This window comes from Notothenia coriiceps, unplaced genomic scaffold (assembly GCF_000735185.1).
Source record: "Notothenia coriiceps isolate Sejong01 unplaced genomic scaffold, NC01 NC01_scaffold00037246, whole genome shotgun sequence".
In the NCBI taxonomy this organism is placed as follows: domain Eukaryota; kingdom Metazoa; phylum Chordata; class Actinopteri; order Perciformes; family Nototheniidae; genus Notothenia; species Notothenia coriiceps.
The window spans coordinates 16,702,758-16,723,607 of record NW_011369947.1 but is presented as its reverse complement, the minus strand read 5'-3'; the positions used below and the strand labels follow the sequence as shown (position 1 = coordinate 16,723,607).

General features: G+C 38.7%; 1 protein-coding gene across 1 annotated transcript; it reads left to right on the top strand.

Moving 5' to 3' along the window:
- The first annotated feature begins 1,338 nt into the window (after positions 1 to 1,338).
- On the top strand, positions 1,339 to 9,076 carry mindy4 (MINDY lysine 48 deubiquitinase 4). The gene is made up of 18 exons (XM_010794998.1): positions 1,339 to 1,561; positions 2,584 to 2,703; positions 2,787 to 3,004; positions 3,087 to 3,339; positions 3,437 to 3,684; positions 3,817 to 3,875; positions 3,961 to 4,070; positions 4,166 to 4,282; positions 4,390 to 4,481; positions 4,687 to 4,788; positions 5,021 to 5,084; positions 5,440 to 5,505; positions 5,597 to 5,664; positions 5,777 to 5,840; positions 6,115 to 6,276; positions 7,300 to 7,480; positions 8,188 to 8,266; positions 8,440 to 9,076. Exons 1-18 carry the CDS (start codon positions 1,502 to 1,504, stop codon positions 8,486 to 8,488), a joined length of 2,112 nt encoding a protein of 703 aa, XP_010793300.1. The 5' UTR covers positions 1,339 to 1,501; the 3' UTR covers positions 8,489 to 9,076.
- Positions 9,077 to 20,850: the final 11,774 nt, after the last annotated feature.

The following is a 20,850-nucleotide window of genomic DNA, read 5'->3' as shown; positions in this document are numbered from 1 at the left end:
TGCTTTACAGGATCAAACAGAAACGAATTTGAATATGGGCAAAGAGCGTCTGAAAGGCTTCTTGATCGCACAGCCTACACCATGGAAGAACCTGCCGATGGCGCCTCTCTTCTTTGGTTGGTTCGCCAGGTGGTATTTGAAGATGGAGGCCACTACATCATCCGCTAATTGTTCTCCTTCATTCACTATAACCAGCACCCTCTTCGCACCGTCCCACTGCTTGCACAGTTCTTTGTAAACGACCTTGTCTATATTCTTGAAGATTTCTGGGGTGATTTTGAAATCCTCTCCCTCCACTTTGGCCCATACTTTCTCAAAGAGGTTCTCTGCCATGGCTTTTGGATCTCCAAGTGAGCTGTTCTCCTTTTGATTTATTATAAATCCGTGAAACCAGCTTCATCACAAGTACCTTGACCGACATTTTGATTCTCTCTACCTTGGAGATGTCTCCTTCCCCAATTCGGCACTTGAGTCCGCAGCGACTGTGTCTGTTGGTGTCAGTAACTCAGGTGCATTCAACGCCTGCTCCACCCTGTCGCTGTGGCTGCCAGCCTGGTTGGTCATCCACCACCCGAACATTCCAAAGAAGTGCCACAGTTTAGTTCTAATTTCTTACAGCATGGCTTCAGTGCTCCACACTTATCCGTTTGCAAAAGTTAACAAACAATGGACAAATGTCGTCCACTGCGATGTCTGACATCCTCACTGACAGAGAACTTCCTGCTCTAGACATGGTAATTAATTAATAATGTTAATAACTAACAAATTAATAGTGTTATTAATTAGTTCTATAATGCTGGATTATCTGTCGATGCAATCAAATATAACAATTACATCAATAGATAGATGGATAATTATTTATTATTTTGAGTATTTTCATTTTATATTCTATATTGTTTTTGTGAGTCATTAAAGGCTTCTGGTGCACCCAATTGACTAAATCATTAACTGTTTATTTCGAAGAGATAAGAATTTAAGTAAGCATAAAGTGCTGTGAGCTGTTGCTAAAGTGTTTATTTTGTCTTTTGTTGTTTTCAAAGTTTCAAATGAATTTAAGAACTGTTTAAAAATACTGAAATAAACACAAAGGTGAGGGAATGAGTTGTGTGATGATACGACCTCAGTTTTCCTCCAGCTTTTCAAGTTCAGGCCGATATTGAGATAAAGTTATACAGACTATGTATATTGCAAAGAGGGTGTCGAGTCTGACTCACTGGACACTGCATGAGTTAACTAGCTCCAGAAGATGGCAGCAAATGGGACATGAAGGATGCAAGCTACACTAAATACACAAGCAAAGAAGAATAAAAAGTATTGCGCATGGGATCACCATGGCAACGTACATCAGCCCAATCTGTTGCTCATATGGACGGTCTCTTACAGGTCCTGGTTGTGGCTAAATCACACAGCCTTGCTATGGTTCACAGCTAAAGGCTACTGTCCGAGCGGCTGAGTATTTGCGTCAGAAGGAGGCCACTACAGCCGGGACACCTTCATCACTATGGTCGTTTCAGTTGAAGAGGTGGCTTCGTCCGTTGTACGAGAGTATCTGAACCGAAAGGTGAGCTGGGTAATAACGTTAACAGTAAGCTTGTGCACGGGCTCAGGACTGTAAACCGTTACCAGAGCTAGCTAGCTAGTTAGTTAGCCCACAGTGGTACACTGCTTTGGAATTATGATGGGTCACATAAATGTCATAGCTGCTACCAGCAAAGTTCACATTTTAGCCACAAACGTGAACATGCAAAGGGGTAGTTTGGATCTTTTAACGTGCTGCTGGATGACTTATCCATTGTCAGAACAGTAGATGGCGATAGGCCCCCAGCTGGAATACTGTTTCACCTAAATAATGAAACTAGGAATATGTTCATGGCCCTACCGAAGCAACCATAAGAACATAATGTTTACCTCGAACAACACGGAAGATGTTGGTCTACAGCTGCCTCGATTTGACTGTTTCTTTGCCGTGTGTGTGTGTGTGTGTGTGTGTTATTCTAACGTTTTTAAACACCAAAGCCATTTGACAACACACAAACGAACCCTTTAAGCAGCGGTTTGACCATCCACTGTTTAAAGAGACTTTCCAATGAAAGTAGCTAGCCGTTCTTGCTCCAAAGCCACTAATTTCTAAAAAAGTAGCGAAGTTACGTTTTTTTTGTAACGTTTTTTATTCGTATAACTAGTCCGTTAGTGCAGCTAGCACCAGATGCTAACAACAAGGTCCCTGCTGGCACCGGTGCACTCTCTCTCTCTGGTGTCTTGCCTCTGTTGCATTCACTGAACACGGGAAATTACAATCCTGCCGTCCTCTCTAGTGACATGATGAGGTTCAGGTAAAGCACGGTTAATGTATTGAGGGAGAATTGTCCGAAAAACATTCGGGGCTTTAGCGACGCCACTGCCTGTCCATAACAACATATTGCTTTGCAAATCCTTTTTCTTGCTGGGAGCAGTCTGACCGCTAACTACTAAAGTAACACACTGACAAAATAGCCTCCACACACCCCCACTTTCAAAAAGCTTAAATATCCCTTTATACTTGTGGTTTTAAAGAATATAATGTAAAACTCTGTTGATGTGCAGGGTCTCAAGAGGACAATAGCTTGTATGGACGAAGAACATCCTCGCACAAAGGCGAGTATCAACAACAGATCCCACTTGAGGCAGATTCTACACATGGAGGGGCTCTATAGTAATAATAAAGTAAGTCTTGCAGCTGGATATTGGCTACTGGGATGTGGATTACATGAAAAACAAGTCTGTTGCTAACTTCTCTGTTGTTGCAGGCTCAGAACTCACCCTTGAAAACATTACTGGAGATTATTGTGAAGCATCATTTTGAGGGGCAGGACAAGATCCCCAGCAATGAAAGTGATCCCCGTCCGTCTGATCAGGCTAAGAGCTGGACTTCTAATTCTCCTGCAGTAACACCAACAGTAATGAATAACAGAAACACAGAGGATAGCACAACAGCTTTTGTTATTAGCAAACACAACATATTAAGGTATATCACAAGTTTGGTTTTTGATCATTATTTTGTATTTTTGTAAATTAGTTTGAACAAATGTTATTTATCTCTCTTACAGGTCTTATAGAGGAGACTTCTGCACTTCTCAGCCTGAAACAGACCCACTGTCCAGCCACTATCAAACAGGCTTCTGGGCCTGTGACCTAGAAGAACAAAAAGACCAGTCACTGAGGGCTTCGCTCCACGACAATGAACGCCTCACCAGAAGTGAAACAGAGAAACAGATTTTAATTACTGAGAGCACCCAAAGGAGCAGAAGTAATCGAATTAGACGTGGAATGATGGCCGGACCAATAGCTAGCACAGCGCAGGTGCTGGACTACGGATGCAGTACTTAGAAATGTATTCATCCCATTACATTATTCATATTTATCATAACATTTTCATTAACTATATTTTTCCTTTCAGGATTCAAACAAAAAAAGGCAGAATCGAAAGCTCGAAGGACCCCATCCGCTGCTAAAAGAAGTTGAAGACAACAGGCGGTCTGTGGATGGGGTTTTAGTGGCTGGGAAACATAAAAAAAGCCCAGAAAGCAGCCAAATACACTCAGCTGACTGTGTTGAAGGGCAATGGGAGATGTGGAGTGCACCAGAGAGATTGCCGAGGGAGAACAGCTTTGAAAAAGTGCAACAAGACGTACGGAAGACTACAAAGTAAATAGCTTTAAGCTGCTTACAGTAGTGATTCTGTTGATACTTTTCTGTGTATTTTTTTTTTTTTTTACTGTTTACGTATTTTCCTATCAATTTTCTTCATAAGATAACTACGTTGTGTCCGTTTATTAGAGTGAAGTCTTTGTCCAGTCCAAATGTGGCAGATTTGGATGTGTCTGAGATGGTTTTAGGTCAGTAATCTGAGAAAAGAGGCCAGATTTTGTATTTGTTGCCTTATATTTGTCTAAGCTGGTGGTGTTGTTAATCAAATTCCAGATGACATTGATGATGATGAGGATCTGGGAGTACTCTCCAAAGTGTCCTTTCACCGAACTGTCGTAGAGCACAGCTATGCAGGCTACCCCATGGACCTACACACCGCCATGGTTTGTGATTCACACCAGCTTTTCTGAGAAAATGCTTGGGAGTGTCTGTGGTTGCTTTTGTTTTTCTGTTTATTTGCTGTTTATTTTTTTCCCAGGAATTGAAAGCTGTTCTTCTGGGTACCAGCCTAAATTGTTTCAGTGTTGAATGGAGAAATCAGGGTCTCACGTTCTCAGAAACGCATGACCTGAGATACGGAATCGTGCAGAAAAAGGTTGCCTTTAATGTTCCATCTCACTACACTTCACTTATGTAGAAAACTGATTTCCATATGATTTATTGATTTGCGGTGTTTTTGCACTCTGTTTATTTATTTTCTAGGGTGGCCCTTGTGGAGTTCTGGCATCCTTCCAAGCCTTTGTTCTAAAGAAACTGCTCTTTGAAAACACTGAGAGCAGCAGTATAGGCCTTCAGTACGTTATCCTTCAAATCAAAGCTTTGATCCTCAATGTTAACCTCCGAATGCACTGTTTTCTAATCACTTGGATGCTTTTTGATAATTCACATCAAGGCATGCTTTGTAGGCAATGTTAAGTAATAAGTATCTGCATTTGGTATTAACTGTATTATCACACCACACGTGCTACTTCTGACTCAAATGCCACTTTGTTTTCTCAGGAGGTTAAGACCTTCCAATTCTACCAGAAGAAAGTGTCTTGTTTTAGCGGCGGCGGAAATACTTTGGCGGGCTGGCGAGGAAAAACAAGCCACAGTAGCAATGTAAGATTATACTTTTTCCACTTAATCTTTCACATCCAGACCAAAACTAAAGAACCTCTTTAAAGGAATGTTATTACCGGTAGTTTGAATGAATGTGAATACTGGCTTAGATGTTGAAGGTCGGGCCGGGGTCACAAAAACTCTAGAAGTCAAAAGTTCACTTCCTGACAAACCTGTTGATCTCAGACGTCCCTGATACATTTTGTCCTACCTCTATTTTCTTTTAAAACAGAAATTCAGGAAGGAATCATTTCACCCCGGCAGGACACTACAAATCTGAAGGAGTTCTTGAAAAGGTATAGAGATGCCACTGCAATGCATACACACCTGCTGACATGAGTGTAGAAAAGTTACACTCAAGTAGAGACTGTTAGAATATAGACGAGGAGTTTAATATTTAAAAATATCCAGTATTTTAATTCTACATGTTACAAACATTACTTAACAGAATTTCAATGAGACATCTTTATTAGGTTGAATTTGTGGAATATTACTATGTATATTATGTTATGGTATTGTGTAGACTCAGCCATATTTGGAAAATGCATTTGCACATTTGTAGTTTTTATTAAGTAAAGCTGTGTCAGTCACTACTCTTTCAATTTACAAAATGAAATGCTGTGGAGGTTTTATAACCAGCTTTTGTTTCAGATAACATGTTTCACTCTGGATAACTTCAAGGACCTGCAGTTGCTTCTGGAGCGGCATATTGATCAGGTGAGAAACCTAAATATTGACTTCCTCAGTTTCATTTGGACTGTCAAATGTTGAAAATAACTTTCTCGCCATAACCTCTCTTCTTCCACAGTTTGAGACTGGGGCATTAGGATGCCTTCTGCTCAGCATATCTGCTGTTCTCTCTCGAACCATTACAAAGTATGCTATGCCTTTCTTTTGCTTCATGACGGAACAACATCTGAAGTATGAATCAGTATAAGCTAGATGAAGAAACATCACCCTTACTGTTTGATCTCTATTCTCTCTCTAGAGTAAGAGAGGATATGGACGTGCACACCAACACACTCATTGGAGCCCATGGCTACTGCACACAGGTCTGATATAACCCTAACTACGAATTGCAGGATAATATTAGGAGCATTCAGGATTCTGTTTGTGATTCAACATCGCAATTTTTATCAAACAATGAAGGTGCATGAATGGATCGTGATGACATTAGTTAATGAACATAAGTATAAGCATTTTGTACAGCAAAGGGATCTCTGAGTAACACTGCTATGGCAGTAAGCAATACTACATATCAATACTGCTGGATGCACAAAATACATGCTGGTTATTAAGTTGCTTTTTTGTGTTTGTGTTCACCAGGAGCTGGTAAATCTGTTGCTCTGCGGCAGGGCAGTTTCTAATGTCTTTGACAATGACATAGAGCTGGATTCAGGCAACGGCAACATGACTCTACTGAAGGGAGTCAAAGACCCCTGTGACGTAGGCCTGCTGTCCCTGTTTGAACACTATAACATCTGTAAGGTGAGTGACTCTGACAGCCGACTCTTTGGTCCTGCCACTGACAGACCAGATACTAGTCAGATTCAAGTTATAACACAAGACCTCAGGGGGGATTCTTTTCTGTAATTATGGGCACATCTGTGCCAGCAGAAACACAGATGTGCCCATAATTACAGCAAAGAATGGTCTAAAGACTATTGTGGGATTTATATGATAGTTAACAACACATACACCGCCTGAAGATGTTTATTCAAAGTACTTCGCACTCACGAGAATAGGATAACTAAAGAAAAATGGGCAGTAAGCTCTCTGGAGATCAAGCTGTGGGATAGTAAAGTAAATTGACCGAGTGAAGTGTAACTACAGGAGCACATCAGCCACAATGACAAAATTAGCCAGGGGAATAACGTCAGGTGGAAATGGCCCCTTCCTCACTTCATAACCAGATACTTTCAGCGTCCTTGCTTGGACTACTATCTTCAAACCTTGGCTTTATTTTGATCTGTAAAGTTATGTGACAAGAAAATTGGGATTTTTGCCACGATGACATAAATGCAGACTCACAAGCTGAAGACAATACTAGTGTCGATGTCCCGGCTGATAAGTAGTCAATGAGAGAACGTGGGCATATCTTTAATTTATTCAAAAGTCCAAGGTTTTATTTGAAACTACTGTATGGTAAAACTGGTTCGGGTGGTGTCGGTCCTTAAATAGTAGAGGAGGTAGAGCTGAAAACCTTATTCAAACTTGTGTAATGGACCCTGCCAAAAATAAATATATTTAAAGTTTTTTTTACACATTAAGTACCAAACACAAGTTCTGTTACTTTCACATAATGGCAATCTGTGTCTACTTTGAAGTACATCACCAGGCATGCATAAGAAAATACCATGACACCATTTATGTTTTGCTGTGGTGCCATAATCACATGCAAGAAATGTTTTGAACACTTTGATATGTAAGAAAAAAGAAAAAAAAGATTGCCATTTAGCTGATTGTCCTGGAATGTAATATATTACTATGCTCTGTTTTGCTCTATCTAAGGTGGGAGCTTACCTAAAGACTCCCCATTACCCTATCTGGGTGGTGTGCAGTGAAAGCCACTTCAGCGTGCTGTTCGGCCTGCAGAGGGAGCTGTTGACCAATCAGGACAAAGGCCTGGAGTTTGACCTCTACTATTACGATGGACTGGCCAATCAACAGGAGGAGATCCGCCTCACTGTCTGTATGTCTGACTATTGTTCTCTGCACATCCCCTCACACCAGTGAATGAGCATTAGGGCATAATAATATTATAATATCTGATCATGATATGATTATTTAAAGTTTATATTATGTTCTCCAGCCAATCTCTATGGTCTGGGTCAGTGTTATTGCATGTCTTAAAGCTCAGCTATTATGCAAAATCCACTTTTTCATGTCTTTTCTACATAAACATGTGTCCCCTCTGTGTAAAGAGATTCGGAAAGTTTCAGAAAAAAAGATTCACTCACTTTTTGTCCTGATCCATTTCTATAAAAACCTGTCTGAAAATGAGCTGATCGGATTTTGGACACTTTATGATGTCATAACGATTTTTTTGGGTTGTGTAACCTTTAGCCAATAACCAACCAAGGTAAGCCCCCCCCCCACCTTATCACCTGAATCTCCTCCGAGAGCACCATTGTGTTCTTCTTAACCAAATATCTCTCAGAGGGGCGTGGGGAGTGGCTCCTTATTTTCATCTAAAGTAACAGACAGAGAATCAGCACTTTGGAAACAGGNCTGAAACAGAGGGGATTATGGGATGCTACAATGATCTGTTTGGTGTTTCGAGCCAAACACTTCAGAGACATGTTTTGTATATATCTGAGACCTATAATATATTGATGGAAAAACAGTATAATAGGGGAACTTTAAGTGAAAATGCAAATTTATTGTTTGCGTTTTCAGTTGTTGGCAAATCGGCCCTCAGCTATCAAGATGTCGACACTGATCTCATTCCTCCGCTGGAGCACTGCATCCGAACAAGGTAGGGATGTTTAAGCATTTTTAGCACACAGAAAGCCATGTGTCCAGAGATGTCTGCAGATCCTCAAAACAACTATAACATGTGTTTATCAAATTTCTTGAAGTTGTGAAGAATCATGCAGTTTGCACCTGGGTCAGCTCTTAATGCCTTAAACCGGTTCTTTTTGGTTTCAGGTGGAAAGATGCATTTGTCAACTGGAACGACACAGAGCCTATTCTCTGATGGTTTGATGTTACATTAATGATCCACCATTAGCTGAAACTACAACTTTTGCATCATCAATAGAGATTTGTTTACATACATTTTATGGTGTTTCCTTCATATTATATCCGTTTTCATATTTATAAATATTTGTTTTAGTATAACCATTGTTTTGTTGTGAGAAAAATTGTTCTGCCACATGATGGTCGGATCTGAGATCAGCCATTGACCTCAGTGGCCTTTACTCTTGTTGTCCATATGCTACACTTCATTAGTAAGAGTTCCCTGCTAATTAGAAAATAACTTAATATGTGGGTTTTAATCCAGATAAGTTGAAATATAACTTAATTTCACAACACGTCTTAACTGATTTTGGTTTGTTACTCACTGCATTATGTTACAGTTTACATGTGTAATGGCCTATAATGCAATTGCCTTTCATTATGTGCATGCTTTAAATTAAATAATCTGTTAGGTTGTATTATTTTAGTTTTTTTATCTTCATTTATATTTCTGACGTGTTGCCAGGAGAGTAGATTAAAGTGGACCTATCACGCTATATTTGAATAATATAGTGTAGGACCATACCTATATATGGCATATTTATACTTTTTATTTTTCAAAATACCAAACAGATCATGTATTTTAGCCATTCCTCATTTCGCTCAATTTAACACTGTCTTTGCATGGGCTGATTCTGTGAGAACAGCACCACCTACAGGCCTGGTATATGTACTACAGCGTCTCCAGCGCTTTCGAACGGCAATGTCCGTGTCCGTGTGATTGTTGGCCCAATAGCCGTAGCGCCACTTCTGTGACGTCAGAGAAGTGTTCAAATCTGGATCAGTCTGTATCAGATCCGTTGCAGCCCCTTTTGAAGAGATTTGGGTATGGAGGAAAATAGAGAGGGTTGTGTTTTCTGACACTTGGTGAGTCCCCTGGAACACCGGGGACACATATTCATGTATACAAGACGTACAAAGGTGCATTTTGCATGATAGGTCACCTTTAAATAAACACAGGCTCGCATGTGTGTTTGTCAAAGAGAGTGAATATTATATTAAATTGCCTCAATGAGTTTTCACTTTTGAAAGATCTCATGTCGTGGAACAGAAAATAAAATCATTCAATACCTCAGCGGTCCACAGAGTGATGGTGGTTTTGTGTTTGTTTGTATGCACGTTTTTTATGAATCTGCTCTTAAGGTAACTGTAATTTATCCTAAATATAAACTGTTTGGTAAAAGACTATGTAGTATCAGAGTACAAGGTGTTTTAAGCTAAAAACATTAATCCTTCTGAACACTGCCACTATGTTTTCTAAAAAATAAATAAATCCTTTCTTGAAGGAGAATAAATCTCACAGGCAATGAATGAAACGTGTATTGTAATGTATTCTTATTGACTTGAAATGACTTGATGAGGGTAGTGTTAAGAAGATTACAGCTTGTGTAATGCCTCTTTAGCAAATCTGTTCTTTAAAAGATGTTAAACTGTCAGTCAAATGTAAAATGAGGCCTCAGTTATGATGCATCATGACGAATGCATAGGACAACATATAAATGGCTCTTAACATCAGTGCTTGGTGGCGCAGAGAGAGACCCCTTTGAGCATTGGAGGCATTTATTTTTACCTCATTTGATAAATTACATTTTGTATCATTTTTACACACAATAAATGAAGCAAACTCGAAGCTAATTGTGATTTACTCTCAACTGTCACAAGCAGGGGTGAAAACACACATTCAGCTGAAAGATGCCTTGCAGTTAATCGCTGCAGTTATGTTTGAGCCATGGCAGGCGTCAGAGCACAATCAGTGTGGGGCAGCAGAGGGGGTGGCAGGCAGACCCGTGCCAACACCTCCAGCGCAGGGGATCAAAGACGCTGCAGCTGGCGCACAGACAGATGCGGCAGCAACTCACTTCCCATCAAACTATCTTTTGCAACGTGGACCAGAGTACACAAAAGATCAGAGTGGGGATAAAACATATCCAAAACATATTTTCAACGACACACAAGGAAACAATAGAAGCTGCTGTCTTTATTCAATCTGTCAAAGTCAATCACATCCATGACATCTCCATTTCCTTTCTCAATGCTCAATGTGACGAACACAATTCAATCATCTTTCAACTGTCTCATCCCTAATGAAGGTTGTATTATCTCAATGTATATTATTGGTGACTCATGTAGGGATTCAAGCATTCAACATAAGACATATGAAGAGGCATGAATTAATCATGAGACGTGAAGTGAATCAAAAAGCTCTACAGCCATCAAGGCTACTGCAATAACTATAAATAAGGTTTCTTGCTTGAATGAGGCTTTGGGGTCTAAGAAATTGGATTAAAGTGTTTACTTTTGCCACAAAATTATTCTGCGGATGGGGGGAGTTTGACATACGTCATAAGAAGCCATGTTTAGGTGTTAGGATGCTCGACGTCATAATCTTCCCTGAATAGTTGCCGTGTGTTATATTTAATTTAGTGCCAAAGGCGTAATGAAATAACAAAACTGTGTATGATTTAGAATTAATTAAAGCAAGGATCGGGGCAATCCATTAAGTCGGTGAGCTGGTTTTACTTACACCTGGAATTTGCTTAAAAATGTCAACATCTGCTGCAAGACTGGTGTCATTGTCAGGTCAAAATCACAGCTAATAGTGAATAAAGGATAACAAAGCTGTAGATCTTATTCAATCTGTTTAAAAGAACAGTGCAGATGTTGTGACTAGCTTTTAGTTCAAACATTGAGGTGTGTCTTGTCTCTGCTGAGGAGCTTTGGAGCATCCGGGTGCAGTCTGACAGGAAACAAATGGCCCGGCTTTGGTCTCTGTTTACTATTTATCGCACCAGCATTTCTCTGAGGTATCAGAGGAGGGATTTGGTGCTTGTGTGTAATTGTGTTAGAGCCCTCCCACATGCTGTCCCCAAAGCATCTTCTGTCTCCTCTCCTAATCTATGCTGTTTGTCTCCAGATAAGTGATATCCTCCTCAGATTAGGATCTGGTGTCCCTGCCCTGCCCACCTGGAGGGAAAGGGTTCCCCAGTGCCTCTCTGTGTGGTGCAAGTCATATTTTTAGCTTCCTAATCCTTTTATAGCTTGGGCCGAAAACATCACCCGTTTCCATTAATTGTCCGAGGTAATCATGATACAGGGTGATAGAAAAAGTCCTTGTTTTAGCAGTTATGATGGAGCATTTCTTAGAGGGACTCTCCTGTTGCTCCTGAGGAGGCTGTGATTTGTAGGAGAGAGACAATTGTACATTTTATGGCCCTTCAGAACAAGAGCCATCTTACATAAAATTGGAAACACTGCATGGACCAAAGGTATCATGATTTTTTTTAATGGATTTTCAGTTCAACCTTTTGAACTGACTACTTCCCCAGAATGCTTTTTCTTTTACTAATCTCTTAATAAGCCAAACTGTGTTGAATAATGCACAATCCAGAGTCTATAGAGACATGCTGGCGTGAGAACTGAGCTGCTGTAATCTTTGGCTTATTGGATGTTTCCTTCAGAACCTATAGTCTATCAGCATCATTTGTGCAGGGCCCAATATTTATTTCACCACCCTTAAAACAATCACTGTAACGATTCCCCAGGCACTTATCCACATGACACAACATGACAAGAAGAAGAATGTTACATCCTGTTTATTGTGTCAGGACTTTAGGGCACCCTGTTACTGTAAGAGAAGTTCATTTAAACCCTCCTGCAGAAATAAACAATGATCAAGAGTCGCATTATATGGCAGCTTTATCCATTGAAATCAGATAGTGAGTTGTAACCTCTTACAAATCTCATACATATTGTTTACTGACACAAGTTAGACATTATGTTCGCAGTGTATCCAATTTCAAACCATTAACAAGTGGTCTGTTGCCGGAGGTCTGTTATAGCAGACACACTTCCTTCATTGGATTACGATGATCTGGAACAGGTTTGATGGAAATAGTTAAGCCTCATTCCTCATGGGACCCGAGGAAAAAAATTGTCTTCCAATTTCCTTTTTTTCTGATTTCCTACCTATTTAGGGTTAAAAAAACATCTTGCAATTTAGACTTTTTTAATTTAATTAAATTTGACGTCGGGACCATTTTAGTTTGAAAAGACAGCCAAAATGAACAGATAGACTATGTAATGTATTATGGTTATAAAGTGATATTAATACAATAATATATTCACCTTTATTTAAAACATGAATAAGTAATTGATCTGAACATTGTGACCCTCTTCTATCCCAGGTGTGAAATCCTCATCTCTCTCATCATCTGAGAGCTCAACATCTTAATCTCCCTGAACTATCTGGTACAGAAAATGTCTGCTTCAGTTCCGTCTCCTGCAACAATATTGAGTCATTAAGTCCATGAAGATGGTCCTGACGTCCACTAAAATGGACATTTATAAAAGAGCTGTTATTTGAAAACTTGAATTATTTAATTGCTTTCAGAACTAATTATATAGTTCCTCACATGTTAATAAACAAGAACATAATGATTTTCTGAATCATTGAATTATTCAACAATATTTGACTTCTCCTCCTGCTTCTATAACAATTTGTTTTTGGTATGCCAGCCATTTTGGATGAAAAGAAAGACGAACTTCCCAGCATGCAATTTCAATGACATATCACTGGAAAGACCAGGATGTCCGCTGTACAGTACATCAGGGATTTATAGAGTAGCTCAAAAGAGTAACATGAGATGCATGTTAACGAAATGTCCACTACAGTGGACATGTATCAATGGGCTGGGTCCCAGGAGGATAGGATCAAAGAAACCTTTGCCAAAACTATTTGGCAAAGGCAAAAAGACACTCGGGAAAAAGGTAAAACAATGATTATCTGCTTACACAGAAATGTACAGCTCTGGAAAAAAGAAATTGAGACCACTCAAATGTTTTCCTAAATCTCAATCTACATACATGTTGGCAGCCATTACATTTCAGTGTCTGTTGAATTCCAACACAGAGAAATGCTGTCAAAAAATGCATTTCACTCAACCACATACCTACTGTATTTCCACAAATAAATCTCCGCTAAAAACTTCAAATGTAAAATTCCTTGAACATGTGATTACTTAAGACGTTCTCTAATGTTTTCTGATCTTATCCAAAGTACTGTATATTTGGTTCTTTCAAGATCAAATTGCTCAACATCCTGTTGAGTCCAAGAGATCTGTCAGCTTCGATTGACAGCCAGAACTTTTGCATCAAATTGTTTTTAGAGGGAAATAAGCCATGGAAACATCTAAGGCACGGGGAAAGAGAGCTGCTTCAATGAGGTGCTGAAAAATAATAAATTCATATTCGAGCCAGAAAGAAAAGAAAACAGTATTCCCACTGCAGCCAATTCGTAACAAAGGCCAATTCTGTTTACCGCTTTTTAAATGTTTACAGAGTGGAGTTCTGGGATGAATGTTGAGCCGTCATTTCAACACTTGACGGAGTTATTCTGAATCCTTATTCTCTGATTCCCTTCAGCTCCAATAATAGCAAAATGTGCTGTGCTTCAATATTCTTTATTGTTCAATACTGCAGTGCATAATCACCACTGTTGTCATTCCATATGTTCTCTCTGTCAGCAATCACTCAAGTGCCAAATCAAACGTAATGAAGACAACGAAAGAGATGACGGATCTCTCAGACCAATTTCTGAATAAGATATCAGCATAGTAGCAGAAAATAAATTCATATTTAAGGAGAAAAATCGCTTCCTCTCCACCAGATATGACTTTTATAACCACAATAATCAGATTTGGAATGATTGTGAAAAAATTATATACATACCATTTCAATAAATAGGTGTATTTAATATTAAATGAATGGTTCCTTACAAATATATGGTACATACAGGTACATTAAAATAAAAAGCACATCCATTCATTGTTTCAACAATGTCCATCAGCAATTTCAATAATGACAACAAAATTAGAAACACAATAAACTCGACAATGTTCATATGACTGCTGTGGATTTGAAGGCACTTCCATGGCAACACAATGATCCCTCTTCCATTATGTTGGAACCTGAAAAGAAATAAGAAAACGCTAAATTAGATCACAGTAAATATCTTTCTGCAAGCTATGTTCAAGAGGAATACTGTCTGGTATTTTAAAAGACACATCTTAACATCCTCTATTCTAAGAGAGTAGTGTCGACAGTTTCTTAAGAGGGTCATTACTGGCCTGCCATTGCTGGATTTCCTCGATGTTATGCCGAAGCTCATTCAGGATGACTAAATAATGATATAATGAATCACTTTATATGCCTTTAAAAGCAGATAGTGATATACATTTTGTCAGATTTCTCAGAACAGTAGAGATATTTTATCCGATTCACTTGCTAAACTGAATACCTGAGAATGTGTCAGCTACTTCAGATTTTATACACACCAGTAAATCTTATACTGTGAAAAACTGAAATGGCCACCTGTGTAGATGAACTTTTTCGCAGTAATCACTCTCCAGCTTGACCTACTAAAGGTCAGATCTGCACTCATCCTAACAAAGGGATGACCGGGACTACGTCTAAAATGACTACAGGCAATAGTCTGAGTCCTAGCCTTGTCTTAAAAGAGGTGTTAAGGTAATATTTTTGACACTCACAGTTGACCTGTGTTAAATATTTTAAATAACCATCATTTATAAATAGTAAATTGATAGCTAATAAACTTTCAATACTTGACTGTTAACAAAGACATTCTGACATTCTGATTTACTTATTATTATTAAAGTTGTAATTTATGGTATTTTAACAGATGACTGTTGCACAAAACATTTAAACATAAACATAAATTCAATGTTGTTAATGATTAGCAAATGTTTTGATAACCCCTTCAAGACATTGTAGTTAAAACATTCAAACGCTTATTGGAGCAGATATTTGGTATGGTTTTGCAAATTATTCAATAATCATCAACAAATCCTAAATATAGCATATTTAATGCTATAATGTTTGCAATAGTAAACTGTTAATCGTTTACAAATGTAATCAGAATGTAATTGTTATCTTCAGCTATGATACAACCATTTCTAATTATTTCAAATCACACAAAAAAAACGATAGAACAGCAAAATCATACCATTAAATACGTATTAAACATTATTGGGATTAATTTAATTGTTTGTTAACAGTAAAATAAGTCTTGAGTAATTCATTTATTTACCATTTGACACTTTAAAGGATGTTGACAAGTTATTAGAGTGAACTAATCCCCACCCAGGAAGAGAAAAACACTTTTACTCACATGCAACATCTACGATTGCATGCAGAGAGGGCTCATTGCTAATCGTGTTAGCAATCTTGCACATCTTTTGTAATCTGAAAAAAAGACATTGGAGAGAAGCCACAAAAATATTATTATTATTTTATCATACCACCTTGTAATAATTAAAGCAACACAATATAATTTCCCTCTCTAAATAGCTGGATTCTTCTGGAAAACATCCTTACACGTACTAATTGAGCTGTAAACAATGATACAGGTGATAACTGAGTTTTTAAAATAATGCACTTACTTGTTCTCAACATTAAAATGTCATTCAAAGGGAGGGAAATGTTCAAATCAATAAAAAAGACATATGACAGTCGTCAGAGGTTGAGCAATATACAGTTCAAGTTGCAATGTGAATTTGACGGAGCAGCTCTGCATGCTCATATCATCGGTAATATTATCATGATTAAATGAACCATGTATTATAAAATACTCTACATTCCAGTCTAACAAATGGATCCTGATTGTCTCCATACCGTCTCCTTGTCTGACTAAAACTGAACTACCGTATGTCGCAGCAGGATATTATTATGCTTTAAGTCTGACTTGATGCTTACATGACTGCCTCACAGATGCACGACGCAGCACAACAAGATGAGCTTCTCTCTTTTATTTACTCTGTCCACAATAAAGGCAAGTGTAACCATCAATCTGTCACTAGAATTGTCTGCAATCATTTTCAGTATGCTAACTGTGGTTATAGCTCTGGGTGTTTCTGCATCAGTGGTTCCCAACCTAAGGTTTTGGGTCCCTTCAAGGGGTTGCAATGCATGGCAACTTTTTGGTTGAGCTTCTTGCAAATCACAGAAATATGCAACCTGTGGTAATTGGTCATTAAGAAACAATTGTAATATGTAAAACAGTTGGGAACCACGGATCATTTTGTTTTAGATCCATATTCATTTTTGACAGAGCATTAATATGATATTTTAAATGTTGCACAGCATTTCAACAAGGCCTGACTACATTCAGTAGAAACCCTTCAAATGTCAGTATTGAACATTAATCTGCATGTCAAAATGGTTGGCAAGGTCTTTAAAACTTGATTCTAAAATGTTCTAAAGTATTTATGACTAAAAATGCCAAAAGTCAAGAGTCAAAGTAGAGAAAAAAACGTAAACTTTGAATTTTCTTGCATTGTTTAGCACTCAAAAACTCAGTTAGTCTCCAACAGGACATTGTAGGCATGGCTCAACCAACTGTGATCACATCTTGATTAAAATATTGCTAAAATCCTGATCGATGCGTGGAAGTACGTCACATTTTCAACCTTTTTTGCAGTGAAGCCCCACCCATTTAACCAGTCAGAAGAGCACAACAAGAAAGAAACAAACCCCCCACCCAACTCAGTAAAACACAACAAATACTGTTCCAACAATGGCAACAACAAAATTTTTTTATATGGGAACCACAAGAATCTGATTGAAAAAAGCAGAAAACATTTGCTCTTGGAATACATTTTAAACACGAGAGGAAAAAAAGCATACGTACATGCTGGTCTTGAGCAATCCCTTGTGTTGTGATAAAGTCTATGAAAGTGTGTTCTGCACTCCGACGAGAACTTGACTGGTCCTGCTTAATAGAAAAGGTCTTATCAGGCAACATGAAACATATTTCAAGGGCTTTTTTTTTACTTCCTCTCTATCTAATCTGCTTGTACTGCATAACAAATTCTCAGTTAGGTGCATTTGTGTGTGATCCACAGTGTGCAGTACACTATCGCAGACATGGTTAAGGAGTCAGGGTTCAACTGGACTGAGTGAAAAGAGGACTTGAGTCTTAAGATATAATCACCTCTAAGAGTTTCTGAACCAACATTTAAACTTTCAGATTTTCACACCAATAATGAAGTCTACTCACAGGACCTGAGACAAATAATCAGCTTAACCTTGCACTGGCTTCAACTTAATTATGTCGGCTTTAGACCATGTGCTGTTTCCCTGCACTGCTGCCCTATAGCTAACACCAAACCTCTTTCTGACCCACAGCAGTTCCAGTGTTAATGAACCTCCCAACACCTAAGCATACTGTATGTTGTTTGTTCACCGACAGGTATTATTTTCTAAAAAGGGAAACCTAAGAACTAAGAACTTCCAGCCAAAAGTTGCACAGGAAACGCGCCAACTATGCTCTGAAAAGTTTGCTAGATAAAATAGTTTTGCAATGTCTGGAAAGGACGTCAGTGAAATGCAATCAAGGTTGAAACTTTACCCTCATTATGTTGTTAGCGATTGTGATTTTCTTACCTGTGAAATGCTGAATGAATTTTCCTTTCATGTTTACATCCCTAGGAACAATTTCTGGAAAAGAAAATCACTGTTAGCTTGTCAATCAACAATCATTTTACAACAAGTGAGAACTTAAAATAGTCACACAGTCGTTATGATGACGATGATTGTCAATGTCACTGGTGTCGGTCGGGGTATTTCATGGGCAATGGTAATCCCCACCCCACCCCCTCTTTTCTACACAAAATCCATATTGGCAACTCTAACAAGCTAAGGAGATTATTGTTTGGGAGTTTAATGCTTATCAGAATAAATCCATGCATCCATACAGTGCTGACGTTAAATTATCCCCCAGACCATTGTAGTGCTGTAACTGTATGGAAGAGGATGAAAGAGAACAATTTGGCCAATTAAAAAACTAGCAAAGGATATTTTGGAAATGTATTCAAACTCCAAATAATCATAAGCCAAATAAAAAAGGACAAACACACCTATAGGAAACTCGATAGATTTGATTGTTCTAAAAAGAGATGTAGACATGGGCCATTAAGGCAAAACCAAAAGACCAAGATGTGAACATTGAAAGTGGCAGCCTGTGTACACAAAGCCAGTTAATGCGATTTGTACTTTAGGAGTTTATTGGTATTTTACCGGGCATTAATAAATGCATGTCAACAAGAATTATATACAAAAGGTCAAGGGGGCCAGGCTAAAGCTTAAATCTTGTGGCGTACCAGTGAAAAGAGAAACCGTAACAGATAAAACCGATTGTGAAATAAACGGTTCCCTGTTGTTCTCTGTTTACGATCAAGATGTCATTCTGAAGACACAGCAATGGCTTCTGAGTAACACGCAAAACCAACTACAGGGTGAACACATCAGTGGGTTTACAGATGTTTCTCCTTCCCCCTCATTGTGTTCAAAACATCTATCATTGCGTGACCATGGATCTTTTGGAAGTGTCACACGCACCAGTTGCTAATTTGCAGCTTTTAATATCCTCAAAAGATAAATTCCATCCAGTCAGTGGTCTGAGAAAGGTACTTTTCCAATTGTATAAGCTGGGGCAGAGACTTTGAGCTTTACAATGCCTGTGCAACATCTCAAAAACATGGTCTATTGGACAGTGATGGAAGAGAGTATCTGAGGTTGCAGATAAACAACACATCATGATCACTTGGCTCTTATTAAACTCACATGAAGTGAAGCACAAGCCTAGACTACCTCCTAAACTTTATCTGTTGCCGCCATATAATGTGTCTTTCTCTTTATTACAGTCTGATTTGGGAAAGCCTTCTACCTTGCATCTCCGATAATTGAAGATGTATGAATCAAAGATGCACTTTACTGGCTTCATTCCAGTCCGGACATAATGATTTATTTGAGCCAATAAAGTCTGAGCTGCACCAAAATGATTTTTTCAGATGCATCTTTACAACTAGGAATGTCAGGAAGAATAAACAAGATTCAATTTTATTGAGAATAATATTGATCATTTATTTAGGTAGAAGCTGGAATCAGTAACTTGGACTGGTCGGTTCTAAAGTCTCCTCACAGTCTAAAGGAGGGGCTTTGATACTGCGCTGTAAATTACATGAATGTGACTCAACCATAGTCTCGTCTCTCGGCTGTGCCTGATATGTCTCCCGGAGATGCTTGCGATTGGAGACGCTTTCTGGGACGTCACAGTGTGTTTGTGTTCGTGCGTGGGTGGTCATCATTCTTGTTCGAGATTTCACAATGAATCACACTGAATTAATCATTCACAAGTTCGGTGCAACGATGCTCCTCCTAGATGAGTACCTATAGTACCTATCCACGTATCTGTCCATCAATCACTTGCAATGTGCAATGTGTCCAAGACGGTGGGGAAAATATATCTCTTAGTAGTTATAACACCAAGTATGACACATTGGACATGGCTAAGATAAAGACAAAGCCAGCCTATATTATTACATGCGTATCTGGACCTTTTAAGACTGAAGGATCTGAGCAATGGATGCTGTCTTTTAAGCACATTCTTGCAAAATAACATTTATAACTTGGCAAAACTTATTTTATGCTCTATTATTCTTGAATGAACATGTATGCACCAAGTCAACCGACTTCTAAATAAGATGTACAGACAAATGACAGCTGTCTCCCACAGTAAAATGGGGATTATACTTTCATGATCAGGTCCTAAAAATAAATCTTATCAGCTTACCTATGAGTCTACTGTTATCCAGCCTAGGAACATAGAAAGGCTTTTCACGGGAGGTGGACTTTATGTCTTGTGCTGAAGTGAAGAGTCCACTGCTACAGCGTCTGGAGACGGTTTTGTCCCGTTGCTGGCTTTCTCTGATAACCTGTAAGATTATATCCAACAGGGTCCGTCTTTCTTTCTGCTTGACGACCTTGCTGTCCATACACTGGCCCGAAGTGATGAGCAGAAAGAATATAGTAAACAGAATGTGCCATTTCCTCTCCACCTGCATGACTTCACTGTCTGGAAACAAGAGCAAATAAGTTTTGTTACACATGCTTTCTATTGAGTCTGTTTAAATATTTTTAAATAAAAACACTAGATGATAGCTGTACACTTTTTCTTAAAACCAGACTTATCAGGATTGCTTGCCTTTACAAATGTCTCACATCTTTGCAATTTAAAAAAAAATGTTAGAGGTTACAGACAAAGTGGAATGAATCACCAGACATTATGTAATGTAATCTACTTAGGCAGCAGTGAAGGGGAAAGCAATAAAGTGAATGTAACTTTAGACTTACTAGTTTAGGAGGTAAAGTTGCTTATGTCCTGGAGAGTGGACACAGTTGTCTTCAGCAAAATCCTTCCAGGCGTTGTCTGAGGTCCGGACAGGAGAGAGAGAGAGAGTACAGCCG